This window comes from Cavia porcellus, unplaced genomic scaffold, assembly GCF_034190915.1.
Source record: "Cavia porcellus strain 051 isolate PalLab524CR breed Dunkin Hartley unplaced genomic scaffold, mCavPor4.1 scaffold_38, whole genome shotgun sequence".
NCBI lineage: Eukaryota > Metazoa > Chordata > Mammalia > Rodentia > Caviidae > Cavia > Cavia porcellus.
The window spans coordinates 6,642,181-6,662,770 of record NW_026947521.1 but is presented as its reverse complement, the minus strand read 5'-3'; the positions used below and the strand labels follow the sequence as shown (position 1 = coordinate 6,662,770).

General features: G+C 33.7%; 1 protein-coding gene across 4 annotated transcripts in view; it reads right to left on the bottom strand.

Annotated features, from left to right (window-relative positions):
- Positions 1-20,590, bottom strand: part of Nrg4 (neuregulin 4) — a 113,977-nt gene that overhangs the window by 64,514 nt on the left and 28,873 nt on the right. For all 4 annotated transcript variants that reach the window (XR_010045651.1, XR_010045652.1, XM_063243538.1 and 1 more), the window contains exons 4-6: positions 18,116-18,300; positions 17,081-17,146; positions 14,739-14,832 (exon numbers count right to left, since the gene is read on the bottom strand). Coding sequence is in view for 2 of the 4 variants with exons in the window: in XM_063243538.1 (XP_063099608.1) it covers positions 14,739-14,832; positions 17,081-17,090 (104 nt within the window). In the remaining 2 variants the exon portion in view is untranslated. The remainder of the gene's footprint in view (positions 1-14,738; positions 14,833-17,080; positions 17,147-18,115; positions 18,301-20,590) is intronic.

The window sequence follows — 20,590 nt, the reverse complement described above, 5'->3', positions numbered from 1 at the left end:
GAAGCGTGGGCAGTAGTATCCCCACAAGTTTAAGGCCAACTTGAACTACACAGTGAGTTAAAGGCCAGCTTGAACTATACAGCAACATCACATCTTAAAAAACAATAACAACAAAACCCCCCACAAAAACCACTCTATCAATTCTGTAATGTTCCTCACTAGAGTGCTGAGTTTTTGTTTAATCAGTAATGTGGCTTAACTGAAACTCTAAAAATTGTCTTTCCTATTGTGGCAATACCCAAAATACCTATCTACTTTCCTTAGTCTTTTCCTTGCATATAAGTCCAGGGTCAACTGAGATTTGGGCAAAGTATGTATAAAGATCTTGGACTCCCACTCTGTGGCTCTCTACAGATCTCCTAGCAGTTTTCAGTGATGGTGACTGCCTGAATATTTCCATCCAATTTTACTCATTCTCTGTGGTACTGATGAGGGTCTGTCTCTAGAGGAAAAGCGTTAATTTGGGCAGTCACCCAGTGATAATTCTTTTTGCCAAGTGCCAGCTCATTTTCTGTTTCTGCCTCTTTTTAGTTAATCTCTGGTGCTTTCAGATAGTACTGTTTATGTTTGTACAGAGTTTGAAATATGTCTGATATAAGCTACTCATTTTAAATAAAGCAAGTGATTTTAGTCAAAACTTACATTCATACGCAAACAAAAAGACCCTATAAGATTTAAAATATATAAACTTTCTTTAAGATAGTAGGTTGTTGTATTAGCCACAATAGTAATATTCTTGAAAGTCAGAATCCTGAAAGTCAGAACACTTAAAAATAACACATGATTTTATTTTTAATACAGTTCAACTATCTTTAGATTGTATATTAAATCTAAAGGATAAACTAATTTGAACTACAATACTTACAACCAAAGGACACAAGAATATTTAATTCAACTTGAATATAATAAATCATAGATGAACAAAGTAAAGTTCCTTTAAATAATGGAGACAGGCACCAGGGATATAGCTCAGTGGCACAGTGCCTGCCTGACTGAAAAAAAGAGACAGATTGAATATGATTAACAAGTAAATACAGAATCTGCCTCTCTAAGCAAGTTTGTACAGGTAAAAGATTGGTGGGAGGAGGTCATAGAGACAACATCAGGCAAGCCCATCTGTTTACCACCATACGGAGAGGCAGTTGTAGCCAGAAGACCCCACAGATGATTGACTGGGGCAAGATGGCTCTTCATATAAAAATATGCAGGAGGCTATTTACAGAATGTGGCTGGCTCCCATCAACTCAAGCACATCAGCAATCCATCACAAATTAATAAACAGGAGCGCTTATTTTAGGTATCAGTCTCTGCAAAACTAGTTGATCTGTATCTGCTCAGAAGATGCAAGCACCTCACTGTGTGCTTAACTAACCACACAGAGCACAGGAGACCTGGGACTATGACAGTACCACAGTCACATATTATTCTGCATGGCTATTTGTGCCCTAGCTATACTAATGTCATTGAGCAGTGAAAATCTTTTATTTTGACTATAAGAGCTTACAGCTTAATTCTTCATATTAAACAAATTAATTTTATTTTGTAATGTATCGTGTGTACTTAACTACATAAGACACAGCATAAGAAGATATGCACATTGCTGAAGAGTCAAGGAACCAGGTAATAGTCTGTGTCATAAAATCTCTGGATGTAGCACAAATTCATTTATATAACTGAAAAATATACCAGATTCTTTCTTAATCACTTATTTTTACATGGCGAGTGATTTGCTTCTTTGACTTACTTATATAGCACAATGAATAGTTTTAGGTATTAATATATATTGTACATATTTCTTCTTATTGTATATGTAGTCTTGGTAGAATCAGATGAAATGTTTGTGTCATGGTATAAAAATAAATAGGTTTTTAGCTCAAACCTCAAAATTTTCCCAGTGAGATGTGTTATGGAAATTGCATTATAAGGATCCATAAATATCAGGATTGCACATTTTTACTTGATAGCCAGGATTACCTCTATATTTGGAATTTTCATTTAACACATATTGGTTGAGATACTTTGTAAAAGCGTTTAGGTAAGTGTAAAACAGGAAATTATTCTAGTGATATTTTAAAGGATTTTTTTCATGACCTCCCCTCTATTTGAGTCTCTTCTTACTTTAATACCCTATTACACCAAAAAAATTTGAGATTTACAGAACAGCTTATTTTTAGTAACTTAATTGGAGAAAAACATATGTGAGCAAAAATAGGTAACATTCTGTGGTGGATTAACTAATGGTCAACTTGTGTAACACCTAGCTGAATTGAATCAATGTGGTTCTGGCCATGGAAGGCTCATCTGAGGATTATTGCCAACAGCATAAAAGAAGATCTGGAGGGGAACGTGGTATACCATTGCTTCTCCTGGAGAAGCTTGTCACACTTTTTCCTGAGATGAACTCAACTGTTCTCATCGTTGGAGCTCAGCTCCTTTCTGTTGCTGAGGATAGCTGTGGTTTTTTGTGGGGAGTTCTGGCCCTTACCTTGAGCACTGCTTCCTTGTTCCAGTGCAGATCCCTCAGCCTGCTGGCACAGATCCTTCATCCCACTGACATAGACTTTCTAGCTTCCACCACTGACCGTTAAGCCTTCCCTTGGTACAGATTTGCATGAGACATTGTTGTGGGCTCTAGGTCCTTAGCTAGACTCATGCAAGACATTGCTCTGGGATGTAGGCCCTCAGATGGATTTTTTAGGTCTCTACTATATGGACAGATCTCCTGCACTCTTCTACATTTGACTTTTCAGGTGAGTAGTATAAAATAATCCTATAAATTATGTGTCCTGTCTTAAATCTATTTCCTTATAAACCCCACTTACAACACATCCTTGTACAAAATTATAAATAACTTTTATGAGACAATTTATCCTTTAAGCTTTAATGTAAATAATTGCTTTTAGTACTAATTCAATCCAATGAATTTTTTAAAAAATATCTTCTGTATTGTAAAGATACTTTTCACAGCATTTTTTCTTTACTCTCTCCATTTATTCTTAGAATAAATATTCCTACTATTTTCTTTTTATTGGTGCTGGTAATTGAACTCAGAACCCCAAGTATATGAAATATATTCCCTTCCACTAAAATAAATCCCCAGGTCATCTTCTATAAAGTTTTTAATGATATGAGATTTTTGTGTGTGTTTTGGTTCTGGGTCTGGGTTTTTTTTTTTTTTTTTCGGCTTTTTGAGGTAGGGTCTCACTATACAGTTCAAGCTGGCTTCAAACACCTGATTATCCTCTTGCCTCAACCACCTGTGCCACTATGCCTTGAAATTATAAGATTTCTAAATCCTTTCATTCCACATCTTTTCTTCAACAGTGTACTCAACGCCTTGTTTTGATACATAAAATTCCATGACCTACACTAGATGGAGAAAGTTCAGACAAGACAATTCCTTTGTCCCAAGGCGTTCATTTGAATAGCCTTTTCTACTGCCTGTGCTTCCTGGAAAACATAACCTCTAGGGTCACTGAGGCAGTGAAATTTCTTCAGCAGAAGTTTCTGAAGGCCAGAATTAGACATGGCTTGCATCTCTTTTGCTGATACCCCATTGTCCAGAACCCTAACATATAGACTCAATTCAACCACAAGTCAAGCTGAGAAATGAAGACAACTACATGGGTATTTATTGGACACTAACATGTATGCCACTAGGAATAGTAAATCGAAATAGTCAGTCTGCTCTGAAACCCTTCATAAAGGATATAAAGCTTTGCTTGAGTTTCAGAATACTCTATCAATTTCCACTCTACCTGAGAATTAGGTAAAGTGTTAAAGAGAAATAACAGGAAAAATACTGCAAACAAAGAATTCAATAAAGTAGTGGTAGCATTCATTCATTAACAGACAATCACTGAACATTCACCATGGGCCAGCTCTAGATACACAGAAAATATGAAAGAATGGGCTGAGGATATAGCTCCATGGCCTAGTAAGTGCAACGTTGTGAGTTCACTCACAGAGGGTCTTCTGCCCTCTGCCATGTGGAGATACCTAGTGGTTGCCTTGTCTGCTATGTGAGAACACTGCTAGAAAGCCCTAACCAGGTGCCAGGCACCAGTGCCTGACCATGGACTTCCAACTCTTAGGAACTGGAAGCAATAATACTCTGCTGCTTCTGAAGTTACCAGTCTCTGGCATGCTGTTATAGCAGCATAAATGCACTAAGACAGTAGTCATGCTGAAGAAGAAAAACTTGGATCCATATCTCACACCATATAATCTTTAAATCAAATATAAAGGAGAAAAAAGGTACCTGAAACATGAATTTCCTTACAACTTTAGACTGAGAAAGGTTTTTCTACGTATGGCTCAAACATTAAGTGCTATAAGACAAAAAATTGGCAAATTTGTAATAAAACAATGTTACACGGAAAAATACATAACCATAGACTAGACAAAAAGAAAAACTAGTCTGTTGAAGTGGTGCACATTTGTAATCCCAGCACTTGAGAGGCTGAGGCAGAAGGATTACAGTGAATTTGAGGCCAAGCTGGGCTACAAAGAGAGTTCAAGGCAGCCTAAACTTTAGCTAGACCCTGTTTCAAAACAAAAAACAAAACAAAACAACCACCCCCGCAAAAAAAACCCTATACATAATTATTTACAATTGATATAGTAAATTTTCCAATGGAAGTTCTAGGGGGGAAAATGGATGAATAATCTAGTTTTTAAAAATAAATGAGTAAACAAATACATTATGAAAGATTTTAATTAGTACTTGAAATATATCCCACTTTACTCATAATTATGAAAATAAAAATTAAAAGAACACTGAGGTGCTATGTTTCACATATCAGACTGACAAAAGTCTACAAGTCTGCCAACTCTTTTATAAGGGTATGAACGATCAAGTACCCAAATATCTAGATGGGGGTATTAAACAAGTTATTATAGTATTATAATTCCTAATGGATACAATTTGGCAATAAGTATTAATATTATAAATACATTTAACCCACTAATCTCACTTCCAGGAACGTATTTTATGGCTATTTAACTTCAGAAATATGAAGATTCACATAGAGGGTTATTCATAGACAGTACTGTGCAACAACATCCAACACAGGTCTGGTTAGTACTCTGAGGTACATTCACACAAATGGAGTACCTTCCTGCCAGAACAGAGGAGGAGGAAGCCATGGATTGAAAAGAACACATTTCCTGGATATATTAAGAAAAAAAGAACAAAACACAGAGCCATATAGATAGTGATGCTGTCCAGAAACATACTATCTAGTTTTATATTTTAGGAGCTACATTTAAAAGACAAAAGAAATATATGAAATTATTTTTATTGACATATCTAATTTAATTCAATATATATAAAATATCATTTCAACAAGCACCCATATAAATATCATTAACAAGATAGTTTGCACTGTTTTTTCACACTGTCTTCAAAATTCTGGGGATCATTTTACACTTACTATGCAGCAGCCAGGTCTAAAGTACATCAGCCACAAATGCTCAATAGCCACACTGCTTACCAACTACCATACTGGACCACACAAGTACTGTCTTTGTTCTTTCATTTATTTGAGAAATATTTATTGAACAAATATATTATTTGATAGGTACTGCCAGTATAAATGGGAAGATTAAATATGCATTTGCATTTCCTTGAACTTGCAAAAAAGGAACACACTGAAAGGGCAGATAAGAGCTCACTGCTTTCCTACAGTGCATAGTGGGGCACATCAGTATCTCTTTTGATTTCAATTTTGATCCTTGACAGATATTATCTATTTTAAACTTTTAAGTTTTAAAATAAAGTATCGTAAGATGTAGGTGTTGCAATAAGCCACTACCCACTGCAACAACTAGAACATGAAAAGTCAACAAAACTAAAAATTTTAAGTATGCAGAAGCAGCAAAGAAGACTAGATGAACTAATATGCCAGAAAGATATTCTTCCTTGGTGAACTCAGACTAACAGCACTGCTGTCTCCAGGGCTTTTTAAAAGTCTAGGTGTGGTCTGAAGACTAAGTCTCCCAGGCAAAGTGACTCTAACAGGAAGCACACCAAAAGAGCTTCTGATGGCTGTCAGGCTGCTACAAGACTTGGGGGATCTCCAATACACAGACAGTTCTCTGCTGAATAGAAACGTATGAGGAGATAAATGGATTTACACTGGTTTAAGATTCTTTGGAAGAGATGTATATGTTCACTGACAGATTAATGGATAAAGAGAATGTAGGATTTATACACATAGGAGTACTATTCTATCACAAAGAAGGATAAACTTGAGGCATTTACAGGAAAATGGATGTATCTTAAGGCCAGAATACTAAATGAAATATATCAGACACAGAAGCTTAAATATTGCATGGTTTCTCTTTTATAAAAAACCCAAAATACAAAGAGTAAAATAAAAGATACCTAATATGAAATAGGGATACAGATATTTTTTCCAAAAAAGAGGGGGACTGGGAGGTGAGGGGAGGAAAAAATGTGAGGGAGAATGAAAGAAAAATTATGATGTTATGTACATGGACCGGCTCCCCACAAAGAATGCAATCATTATGTACCGCAAATATGGACTAATAAAAAAAATAAAAGTTGCAAAAAAGAAAATAAAAGTTAGGCAACTGGACTTTCTCACAATTTTGCATATCTTAAGACACTATCAACACAGTAAAAAGGGAATCCAGTGAATGAGAGAAAATATTTCCATATATCTGACAAGAAACAGGTAGAAAGAACTACAGCTCAACCACAACAACAAATAAAACCCCAACCTTCCAAAAAGAACAGAGAAGTTTAATAAACATTTTTCCAAAGTAGATATGCAAAAGAGCAACAAACACAGGAAACAGTGTTTAACATCACTAATCAGTAGGGAGAGGGCTGGGGATATATAGTTCAGTGGCATAATACCTATCTAGCAAGTGCAAGGTCCTGAGTTCAGTTCCTGGTACAAAAAAAATCATTAGGGAAATGTTGTTCAAAACCAAAGGAGATACCACTTTATAATTATTAGAATGGCTATTATTTAAAAAAAATATAAAGAGAGTGTTAGCAACATTGTCCAGAAATCAGAACCCTTGTACAGTGTTGGTGGGATGTAATGGTACCTTCTACAGAAAACTGTAAGGCAGTTATATATTTATAATTATTTTATGATCCAGCATTTCCACTTCTTGGTTTATGCCCAAAAGAACTGAACAGAATTCATATTCACAACAGCATTATTCATAATTACTAAAATGCAGAAGCAACCCACAGATGAATATGTAAGCAAACTGTGGCATATATGTACATGGTAAATATTACTGAGTCTTTAAAAGGAAGGAAATTCTGGCAAGTGCTTCAACACAAATGAATTGTAAGGCCATTGTGCTAAATGAGGTAACCCAATCACAAAATTATACTCTAAACTTACATGAGATACACAGAGTAGCCAAAATCTCAGAGGCAGAAAAAAAACATGGTCCCCAGCGAATGGGATGGCAGGAAGGAGGAATGGGGAGTCATTGTTTGTCAGTATAGAGTTTCAGTTTCACAAAGCAAAAACAGTAGTTAAGTGGTGGCAGTGACTGTGTAACATTATGAAATTATTTAATACCACTGATTGTATAGTTAGAAGTGATGGTAAATTTCATATTATGTGTATCTTAACACAATTTTAAAAGTTGGGAAAAAGGCAATAACATAACTAGAAAAGAAGTCTTAAATCTTCAGAAACTATAAAATACACTTCAGCATAATCCATGAGTTAAGGGAAAAAATCAAAAGAGAAGTCAGGAAGGAATTTGAACTACATGGAAATAGTTAAGAGATGCAAATACCAAAAATTATGAGATGCAAATAAAGCAATGCTATAGGCAAAGATTATAGCACTAAATACTTGGGAAGAAGAAGGCTCAAATAAGTGATCAAAGGTTTTATCCTAAGAAACTTGAATAAAAGCATAAATTAAATCCAGTTATGCAGAAGGAAAGAAACACCAATAATCGATGAAGTACAAAAGAGGAAAACAAAGAGAAATATCAGTAAAACAATAAGTTGGTTCTATGAGAGGATAAATTAAGTCTCCAGCTAAACTGATATGGTAAACAGGAGACATAAATTACCAATCACAGAAATGAGAGAAAGGACATCATTACAGATCTCAAGACACAAGACTAGTTATGACTAATCTCCTTTAAGATATAAAGTCAGTCTTCTCTGCCCTGCTTTCTAATATTGGAACTGTACATTGTAAACATTTCTCTTTTGCCAGTTAGCACAGTTTTAAGCTTTGTCATTAGACAGTAATAGAGATTTCCAAGCTCCTTTTGCTGAAAATCCCATGTAAAATTTTCTTCCTCAAGCTTTAGAAGAAAAAGATTTAGATTACACATAAAGACACAAATAAATTATTAACCAAAAGAAAGAAAGATTTAGTTTCCTGGCTCTGGTGCACTTATTTGGCTCCTATAGCATGACAGCCAGTGGATAGCTTTATATGGGGGACTAAGTGGCAAAAATCTTCCAGTAAGTCTCAGGTTTCCCAGCAGGCAGGTCCCCAACAAGTCTTACTGGAAATTCAGAGAGTAGTTTCCTGCTCATCAGCTCTTGCCTAAGGCATCTAAGCAAACCATTTCTCCATCCAGTAAGTCAAAGCTTCAATCTTTCAACAAGGTCTGAAGTTCAGTGTAGTGAGGTGTGAAGTTATTCTCTAAATATGTTTCTTTCTTGAGTATATTTTCTCAGGCTAGAAATAGTTGCTCCCTTCTTCCTCTGTTACCCCTGTCTCCTTTAGGTTTCTTATAACCTTCACTATATCCTAAGTATAGTGAATCATCTTTTACAAATGTAGTCATTTTATTCTTCATACCATTGAATAGAAAAGGGGGAGGAGGAGATACTCTGTTGGCTTGAGTAATGGACCCCAACTAATAAAAACAAGGCTATAGATTTCATCTATGATCTCTTGACCATTAACTACAAAAAGGATTATAATGTGTATTTTCACTGCTGGTTATGCACATGTATTTATATGGATTTATAACTATTTTCTTCTCTTTCTAGGCACTATTAAAACTAACCTTTGCAATTACTCTTTATGTAACAGTATGTTCAGTTGACTATGATGAAACTTGAAGAGTAATATTGCCAGCTATAAAATCAATGCTGGCATCAAATGCCTTTTCATTTGAAGAGAGTGAGAGAATTTCTTATGCAAAAATTCAGATCTACAGAAGGTGTATTCAACAGCTGAGCCACCAAAAGAGGGGGATCATATTACTGTTAATTACTGGCTCTCACCTCCAACCCCACCATTTGTTGGTTGTCCCAGCTTCATGGGACTCGGGCTAGAGCCCACAGCATCCTTGTCCATCAGCTCACACCATGTCAGGCCTCATGAGTAAGAGACACTCTTACTCATGAGTTGCTCTTTCTATTCCAAGGGAATTGGCCAGCTAAGGGTTCCTTCTGGTTCCTTCTGGACCTATGATACACATCCTCCAGGAAAAGCCAATAGCACCCCACATGCCCTGCTTCTACTTTAGCAAGCAGCTAAAGTAGATGAATGGTATCATGTTAAAGTTCATCAAGCTGTACACTCTAAATATATATTTTAAATATACCTTATATACATAAAGAATAGACCATAAACATATCTTTAGGAAGCAGTAAGCATTAATGTAATTTATAACATTTGTAAAATAAAAGAATGATTATTTTAATAGATGCAAAAAAGCATTTGAAAAAGTTAAGATAGTTATACTACTGATTTCTCTGAGCTCACTGAGGAGAAAGTGTTGTGTGAGCATTGTTCAATTAAATGCAGATGCCTTGCATTCTGAGTAACTGATCTGAAGATAACAATATGCAATGTATATACCATTGTTATCCCTTATTGTGTTTTGAAATTCTGTTTTTTTCTCTTCAAAAGAAAAAAAAGCATTTGATAAAATATAAAACTCATGATTTAAAAAACTCCCCAAAGAACACAGGAAACTTCCTTAATTTATTAAAAGATATCAGCAAAGACTTACAGTTTAAATTATACTTGATGAAATAATGAGATATCTTTCCTTGAAGTCAGACAAGGATGAGCATTCTCATTGCGTCTATTAATATTGTAGGTTCCAGTCAACCCAGTGCAACTTAGCGAGACAAAGCCCATAAGACTAGATAAAAAGAAGCACAGCTGTCATTTAAAGGATATTATAATTGTCAGTTCTCTAGGGCTATCTACCACAACCAAGAAGTGAATTCAGCAAAATCACTACACATAAGGTAAGTATGAAAATGGTTTTATTTCTTTCTATATACTAGCAGTTAGCATTTGGAAAATGGTACTTTAAATACTAACACAAAACTACTAAATATCTATTTTTTAAATTTTATTGAGAAAATCTAAAACAGAATTTCGTAAACGTAATAGGAGACTAACAACAGTTAATACATTGCACATTGTCATCTTCAAAGTAGTTATTTGGAGCACAAGATATGGGTATAAAAAATTCCCTAACTGATATTAGCAGAAGTCTTCCTTTTCTTTTTTTTTTTTTGGTATGGGGATCAAACTCAGGACCTCACATTTGCTAAGCAAGCACTTAGGCCACTGAGCTAAACCCCCAGCAAGACTTCCTTTTCAATAAACTAAGAGACAGTTATAGTATAGCTACCTTGCATTTCTCTTATACTTTTCTCCCTTTTCCCTTTCTTCCTTTGTCCTTTCCCCCCTCCTCGTTCCCTTTTCCTTTTAAACACTTCTCATTTGACTATTGTACATTTTAGACTTTTACTTTCAATTTCTTACATCAGTGAGACAATTTGATGTTTACACATGTGAGTCTGATTTATTTCACTTATGAGTATGATCTCAAATTGCATCCATTTACCTATAAAAGTCTCAAATTTATCCTCTTTATGGCTGAGTAGGAGTCCATTGTATAAAAATAAAAATATCACATCTTTTTTTATCTGTTCCTTGGTTGATGGGTATTTGGGTTTTTTAAAATATCTATTCTAAAAAACAAATGAAAAGCCAAGGTGTGGTGGTGCACACCTGTAATCCCAACACTTGGAAGGCTGAAGCAGGAGTTTGAGGTGAAGCTGTTAGTTCAAAGCCAGTCTGGGCTACACAAATGAGTTTAAGGCCAGCCTAAATTACACAGTAAGACCCTGTCCCCAAACCAAATGAAAAAATGTACCATCACCACTAATGTGCCCCTAGTGTCAAAAAACAGTTATTACAAAAAGAAATTTAATCATGATATATGTTCTGGGATTAGAAGTCTCCACCTCTATTAAGATATCAATTCTCCTCATATTTGTCTTAAAGATTAAATTCCAATAAAAATTCTTGCAAGAGTCTTTGGAAATAGATAAGCTGATTCCAAAGGTCATCTTAGACAACATGGTGTACCAGATACATTAGTTTATGCAGCAGCCAAAACCCCAGTTTAGAATAATCTCAATCAAGGATTAGATGATCTATGACTACTAGTGTTTCTACCTAAAGATAATATCATCAGAAGTGTTAAATTATCTCTAAAATTTCATACGCAATATCTAACAAATAAAAAATAGCTCTAGGGAGTACTCAACACAATCTGATCAAAACCAAACAGAAATTGGATTTGGTGGTATGTGCATGTAACCCCAGCTACTCAAAAGACAGTGGTAGTAGGACTACTTGAATCTATCAACCATCAGGACAACACAGTGAGACCTCATTTCCAAAAGAAAAAATAAAAAAATGAATAAGTAAAACCAAATAGATACTTTTTAAAAAAAAAAAAGCTAGGAATAGGAAAACTCATTCCAAAATTCATATGGAATTTCAAAGAATGTCAAATAACTAAAACATTCTTGAAGGAAAAATCCGAGAACTTGTGTTTCATGAGTTCAAAACTTAATATACAGCTATGGTTCCAAGCAGTGTAATCATGACATAAAGGTGACATATAGACCAGGGGAATAGAATACAGAGCTCAGAAATAAATCCTCCCACAGATGGTCAGCTTACCAAGACCATTCAAAGAAGAAAGGACAGTTTTTCAACAAATAGTACTGGGAAAACTGGACACATTAAAAAGATCTTATTTTATACCATATATAACTCAAACTAGACCAGAGACCTAAATATAAGAGGAAAAATTCTTAGCTGAAAACATTAGGTAAAAATTTCATGGTATAGGATTTGGCAATTATTTCTTAGCTATAACAACAAAATAAAACAGAGTGGACTTTATCAAAATTTAAGACTTTTTATAAATTACTGGTTTACAGGTTGCCCCATGCCAGTATCACACCGGTCAGACAGGAACTCAAAGGACAAGGCTCTTGCATCTGCCTGGTTAAGGCTTCCCAACAGTGTAAGTTAGATTAGTTCATGGACAAAGAAGGACGGCCATTTCAGAAAGGAGGACTAACATCTGCCAAAGCAAGTTATGTTCAGTCTGTTTGAGAAAAGCACACAGTTCAGGATGTTAGAACTCAAGATACGTGGAAGGAAGCTACTGGAAAGTATGCCAAATAGAGCAGACTAATATAAAGAATCTTGAATGTCAGGCAAAGAAATTCAGTTATACCCAGGGGCACAAAAATCCTTTGGAAGACTTTGTGAATAGAAAACAAATCAATTCTGCTTTTTAGAAAAATCACTATACCAGTATTATAAATAGCATTGGGACAGAAGAAAGAGGGACACTTAGAATACTACTTTAGCACAGAAATGTTACTAAGAAAGGAATGAAGAGGATAGGGGAAATAAGGATAAGTCCCAGAGATCTAGTCACCAAATCCTGGTCCTGTTTAACTCTTTCTTTTAACTTATTTGGGTATAAAGTTTTTTGTGGACTAAATTCAAAGACTATTGTGTATTTAGACATAAAAATGTAACAACAACCCACAGGTTAAAGAAAAAAGTATAATGGAAAAAATTTAAACTTAGAATTGAATAAAAAAGTATAGAATTTGTAGGATCAAGGATTAAGTTAGAATATGTCTGAAATCTTTTAAGCAATAAATATTATTTATTAGAAAAGAAAAGTAAAGGCGGTAAGAGGAAGAATAAAGTTAAGGACTCACACCACCCAGTTTCACTCATTGTAAACTCACAGTCATCAACACCATTTGGAATTTGTAAAAAGCCAGAAACATAGGTCAACAGATAGACTGGTATAGAAAGAGGCTCACACATAGCTAATTGATTTTTGACAAAGGTGCAAAATCGACTCAATGACAAAGGACAGTATTTACTTTGCTAGTCACCAGCAAGGTAAGACAGGAAACATTAGAATCTTTTGTTAAATGTATATCTAATATATATTTAAATTTCATCTTATAAATGCTATGTATCTTATACACTTAGAATTCAGAATAAATATAAGGTTAAGCAAATGGGAATTGTATCTAAGGCCATCTCTTTCTGTGTGACCTTTGTCACATCATTTAATTTCTCATTTTTTGAGTTATTTTGCCATTTCTTTAGGTCCCCCTGCCTCCTTTCTCTAACATTTTTGTGAGAATAAACATAGATGCATACATGAGAAACAGTGCAGTAGAGAAATCTAGGGTGGGGGTGCAGGAAGGGAATGCAAATGTTTTCATATGGTGGTGGTCTCACAGATATAGTATAAACATTTTCCAAACTTCATCAATTGTGTACTTTAAGTGAATATAGTTTATCATACATAATTTACATCTCAGCAAGTAGATATCCACACTATTGAGTATAGTGGATATTGGTGTTGTTGAGTAATTGTTAGTTTGTTACTCTATTTACTTCCCTTTATATATTCACTAGGCACTATTCCCCACATCAAAATCCCTAAAAACTTCTGGCATGTGAAATTACTTATCAGTCTTCTCTGCTGCAAACTGAATCCCAACATCTTTAACTTTTCCCACAGATTGTACTATTCTATCTTTTCATTTAACAAGATGTTAAGTTTTAAATGTGGAATCTACATTTCTCACTACAGTCACACAACAAACAAGTACTGTAACTCATGATAAGTGGTAAAGTATCTTGACTAGGCAGCTGCCACACAAAGCCGACCTCTCTGCTTGTATGTTGCTCTTTCACATTAAAAGAGTTTATTATATGCTCTTACATTTTAACTAAACTATAAGTACTATTTTAAAAGCTTTCATGGATTTCTTGCTCTCTATATATTCCCAAAATGAATCATATAATTTGGAAACAATAAATGCTGAGGAACATTTTTTATTTGTACTAATGACAGGAAAACTGCCGGGGACTTAGCTAAGTGGCGTAAGTACCTGCCTGGTAAGTACGAGGTCGCGAGTTCAATACCAGGTACCAAAAAAAAAAAAAAAAAAATTTAATCTTAAAAATCTAACTCTACTTTCTTTGGTACCAACTCAGTTATCGTGTATTTATATATTTTAAATTCAAACTGTCTCACATTGAGTTTCTTACATTATTGAATTCTCCAGCTGTTCTGTCAGCAATATTAAACAGATCCACCTCCTCTAAATTGCTAAAATTCAAGTTCACTGAAATGGGATATGCTAAAATCTGTCTAAGGCTAGAAACTATCAATACCAATTTTAAAAATAAACATCTTGAATGACATTTTTATTTACTACTTTGTTTTGTTGTTTTAAAAAACATAATTTTGCCCTACCTAAAGAGGGCATAAGAAATATTCCCTAATTTTTCTTTCATTTTATATTTTTTACTTTTTAATCACTTCTGAAAGAATTTATAGATGATTTTAAAAAATAAAAATACCCTCTCCCCCCAGTCCACTTCACTCACCTACAAAATGGGCTGGGAATAGTAGGTATCACATAACAAATCCCCCCATTCAGGCAAAATGACCTGTGACTGGGACCACAGGGCTCCTCGTGATCTAAAACACATATGCATATGGGACAGAGAAAGGCACATTAAAGGTTTTCTAGTGCAACCAGGAATAGGAACAAGTAATCTTAGAATGAAATAGTAATTCTAAAAGTTACAATAAAGAATTTTTTTCTCGAAAGAACTTTATTCCTTATTTCATAGGCAAGGATGTTTGTCCTTTTGAGAGAAAAATTAATCCATCCTAAGGATATGGCCATTAATTTCAATTAATTTAGGCAGATATAACAGAACTAAGAAATCTCTACATTAATTAAAAAGGCAGTGAGCAAGGTCTTAGAATAAACAGAACCTTTCTCATTTACTAGTGATTCTACAGTATTATTTACAGTTTTCCCGTCCTACGGTCATATTTAAATTTTTTTTCTTTTATTCTCAAATACATTAAACTCTAAAAATGTAGTAGAGAAATATTTAGATTAAATTTTGATTTTTAAAATTATCTCTAAATGCTCCATATATGACAACTAGTGTCAAAAACCAAAGATAACATAATCTCATAAGAATTTGATTTGCAAGGAGATTTTAGGTAATAGCTAGTAATTGTAAAGATTATCTAAACTTATCAAGTAAAACAAAACCCCCTATGTTTTGCTTAATATATAGCCAAAACTTTCAGAACGTTAAGAAAATAAACCTCCATTTTTCATTCCTCTCCCTCCTCTTTCTCCACCTTTACCTCCTTATCTCTGGCCTTTCCTTCATCTTCCTTCATCTCTTTGCCTTCCCTCTCTCCCTGCCTCGTTTCTTGAGGTTTCTTCCTGCCTGACTCACTTCCACCTCTACTCTTTATTTTTCTGAGACAGAGTCTTTCTATGCAGCTTAAGTAACCTTAAACTCATCGTGTAGCCCAGACTGGCCTTGAACTCACAGCAATCCTTGTGTCTCAGACTTCCAAGTGCTGGGATTTGCACCCCTAATGTGGAAGAAAGGAAGGAAGGAAGGAAGGAAGGAAGGAAGGAAGGAAGAGAGAGAGAGAGAAGAGAGAGAGAGAGAGAGAGAGAGAGAGAGAGAGAGAGAGAGAGAGAGAGAGAAAGGAAAGGAAAGGAAAGGAAAGGAAAGGAAAGGAAAGGAAAGGAAAGGAAAGGAAAGGAAAGGAAAGGAAAGAAAAGAAAAGAAAAGAAAAGAAAAAAACGTTTCTTTTCACTCCTGGCTATCAAAACCACTGTACAGAAAAATTACAAGTACATATTCAAATTTATTAAGTCATTACTTATTAAGTAAATGACTTAATAAATTTGAATATGTACTTGTAATTTTTCTATTATCTATGATTAGAAGATTTTATCTTTTGGTCTTAAAGTATTATATTGCTTTTAAACTGTACATTGTTAGTTGTTAACTGTTTCCAAGAAATGACCTAGAAACATCTAACGTGAAGAAGAAAATAGTATTACTCCCATTTGCCATACAGCTTGGCACTTATAAAATAGTGTACAAATTTTTTTTAAACTTTCTAATATTTTTTCCACTGAGAAGTCAATACATGTTAAGATATAATTGTTATGAGCCGAATGAACCCAAAAATCACAGCTTCACATTTTAGAACTTTTCTACATTGAATTGAGAAAAACTTGTTTCAACATCCCATTATAACTTACAAAATTATGAACATACAGAGAAAAGTAGAATCACAGAGAATTTAAGTGTTAAAAGAAAACAAATCAGCCAAAACTATGTTTTTTTTCTTCTTTTCTATACAATATTGTGTTTTTTTATAGTCAGACAACTTTCACTAACATCATCCAATTATTCAGGAGTAATTTGGCTAACAAATAAAATGTCAGTTAATATTATATCACGTTAAAATCATAATGTCATTACATATGGTTTCCAACTGAAGGTGGAATGTAACATTTTCACAGTCAAAATTAATGTTCTTGTTTTTAACCACATTATAACATCTTTCAATATTTAATCTTTTATCAAAAAGAAAACATTCACCTAACCCAAATCACTATCTGACTATTTCTGTTCTTATTCTGACTTCATTTATTCTTGGAAAAGTTAATATCTGATATGAGTAAACTAAAATCTGTCAGTTTGTAAAAGCCATTAAAACATATAAATCTAAAGTAAAATAGTTTTATGCTAAAAAAATAAGATCTTTCAAAACCAAAATATTGCATATATTTGGGATGATTTTAGGTGGGGAACACTATAGCCTTGTGTTAACATATAGTTGTTTATTGCTAAATGAGACACATTGACAACAGTATAAACTTACAAGAAATTACCTGTTGGCATCTTAATTTTTAAATAGTTTCATTCTTGGTGAAAAGATTGGGGGTGAAAAACAGCACCTAAAATAGTTTAAAATTAATAATTTAGGAAAAATTATCTTCACTAGAAGGCATTAGAAAATAGCAAATTTTCTAACAGTGGTACTCTTAGATGCTGAAAATAAAATTACATATGTGACAGAATTAAGAGAACATCTACTTTTTAGATATACATTACATAGTCAAAATCTGAATGATACAGCAAAACAACAAACATTTAAAAATGTAAATGTGCTATGTATAAATCACTGTGTAAGCAATGTGATTCAATCTTAAAACTGTGCAGAAAACCTAGGCAAATTTTGCCTTTAATAGATATTTTACATGTAGTAGTGTACTATATGAAATTATACATGAAGCATGAAGCAACAAATGAAATCGACCTGAACTGACTTTTTGCTTTTTCATAAAGGTCATTAGTGGTCTGACTTTTAAAAAGAATCAGTAACTGCAACTTTTTCAATTTACTGAAAATAGTCAAATATACTATAGAAAAACCTCTAATAGGATTTAAAATGTTTGCACTTCTATAGAACCTTTAAAACCTCCTTAAAAGTTTACTGTAAACTACACATTACATGTATCAGTGTACTATGCCTATCTTTTAGAAAAATGGCTGACATCTGGCAAAGCAAAGCAGCTAATGAGACATGCCTGTGTGTGAAATTTTTTGCTTATATCAGAAACAAAGGAAATTAAAAATATATGTAAAGAGATGAAGCATTTTATTTATTTATTTACTTATATTATTATTACAACTCTCAGTTCTGTTTTATAAAGGCAATGTATTCCTGATTTAAGATTGTAACAGAAATCTTAACCTATAATTTCCTATTAACACAGGTGTAACACCAAGGTCTTCTCCCAAAGTCAACCAGTCTTCCTCTTACAGACAAGAGAAGAGAGAGAAAGGAAAACATACACATACATAAATCTGAAATAATCACTGGCTGATTGTGAGTTTCTTTTTTCCAAACAAACAGGGCTTACCTCAATAAAACTTTCATTCACACAAAAACTGAACTTTGTTAGATATGCAGTATTTCAAAAGTTTTCAAGTATTTCAGGCTGCAGCAGCTGAGTCTTGTGTTCTGTTACACGTCAAAAATCTGATTTATAGGACGGCAGTTTGAACGAAGGTGAGGCAGACCAGGTTGTACACAGACGTCAGGCACCTGTGGGAACCACCCCTTCAGTCTCATGTTCAGAGTTGCTTAGAAAAGGAGCTGTGTACTAAGCTGCACTCTCAAATCACTGTCCAACTTTCAACGTTAGGAAATAAGCTACATGTTTTACACATATACTTATCTTTGAATGTCCAGATAATTCAAGAGTGTTGTAAGTTTGTGGTTAAAAGGGATTTTAATATGGAGCTAATGGACAAGTGTTCCACAAGATTTTCTTTAAAAATTAATTTCCTTATTAAATTACATATAATATATATGTAACAACATGAAGATCTTAAGAAGTTGAAAGAAAATAAGCTAAGGCAAAGCTATTTTATATGCATAGTAAAGTTACATTTTAAAATTCATATTTTAAAATATTGACCAAATCTTTAATCCTATTTAAATCAAATATACAGTTCTTTGTCATATGATGAGCTAAAGTATGCCAAGCATTTAAAACCACAATTCAAACAGCATTACTACTTGATAGGTGTAAAATACAGAAACTTGGACATTTGTTCTATTAAAAATATTAAAATCATATAATTATGTATCTAAAAATGATTCTTCAATATCATATTATCTCCCAAAGGCTATTTTACATAATCATAATAAACATACACATTTACAATCACATAAACTATCTTACAGTGTTAGACTTTTATGAAACATCAGTACTGTATCTTTTATTATTTCATGTGCACTGAGGAATGGCTGTGCTGTCTATATGGAAGTGACTACTAAATCCTATGTGAGACTGTGTCTGACATTATAATGACATTCAGATATATCTATTAAAAGACATATCATTAGTTCAATTGGTGGAACCAAAAAAAGACATATAATGACAGTTTTATATGAAGTACTGTTTGCATGATGCAAATAAGCTCCAGAGGCACATACACATACAGTAATTCTAAAGTAGAAAATGTAAAGATTTTCAAGGTAATATTTTACTCAAAATGAAAACCTTGATATTTAAGAATAATTTCCTCATTCCCCTATCAACCAATACATACTAAGTGGTCTACTAGGCTTACACAAATGACAGAGGACTTGCTGAATTGGGGAATGACAGACACAAAAACAAGTAATTACAAAATGCATTTTATAAAATTCACTTTAGTGGAATTTTAACCAGAATCTTCAGAGGAAATATTATCAGAGAAAGCAGCACGGAGAATACTTTAATAATCAAAAATAATGAAAAAGTAATAGAAATTAGGATAAAGAAGAAGGGTAATTAAAATATATTTAGGAGAACAGGTGAGCACAGTAAGAAAATCAAGGATAATTTCTGAATGTTGCTGAAACTAAATAACTAAAGCAAAAGCTATTAGGGACATGCATATTAAAACCACAATGATACAACATTTTATACCCACTAGAATAGCTATACTCAAAATAATAGCAACAAGCTCTAGAAAATGGGCTGGGGATTTAGCTCAGCAGCATAAGCACCTGCCTTGCAAGCAGGTGGTCGTGAGTTCGATCCCTGGTACCGATAAAAAGTTTTTAAAAAATGTACGATATAAACAAGCTCTAGAAAAAACATAGAGGAAACTTGAATTCTCATATATTGCTGATGGAACTATAAAATGGTACAATCATTTTGAAAAGTAGTTTGATAGTTGCTGAAAAAGTTAGCTGGGTATAGTTGCACATGCCTGTAATCCCAGCACTCATGAGGCTGAGACAGGAGGACTGCTGCAAGTTTCACAGCCTGGACTACACAGTGAGTTTAAGGCCACTCTGAATTACATAACAAGACCCTGTCTCAAAAAAAAGTTAAACATAAATTTATTATATGAATGTATCCAAGAAAAATGAAAATATAAGCTCACACAAAGACTTGCATACAAAACATAGCTGTTACTCATAACAGTTTCAAACTAGAAACAATTCAAATGTCCATCAATTGATGAATGAATAAACAAAATTTGGTAAAGCCATACAACAGAGTATTATCTGGCTATAACGTAATTAAGTATTAGAACATGTTAAAACATGAATGAACTTCAAAAACATGTTAAGTAAAAGCAGCCAATCCCAGATAATCACATGATTCTATTTAAATGAAATATTCCAGAAAAGGAAATCTATAAAGTGTAGGTTAATGGTTCCCTTGAATTGGGGGTGGGAATTGAAAGCAACTGCAAAAGAGCATGGAGCATTTTTTAAGAGTGGCAGAATTGTTCTAAAACTGGATTAACAATGATTGGGCAACTCTGCAAATTTACAAAATGTCAAATAACCATACACGAATATGGGTGAATTTTAAGAAATGTAAAGTATA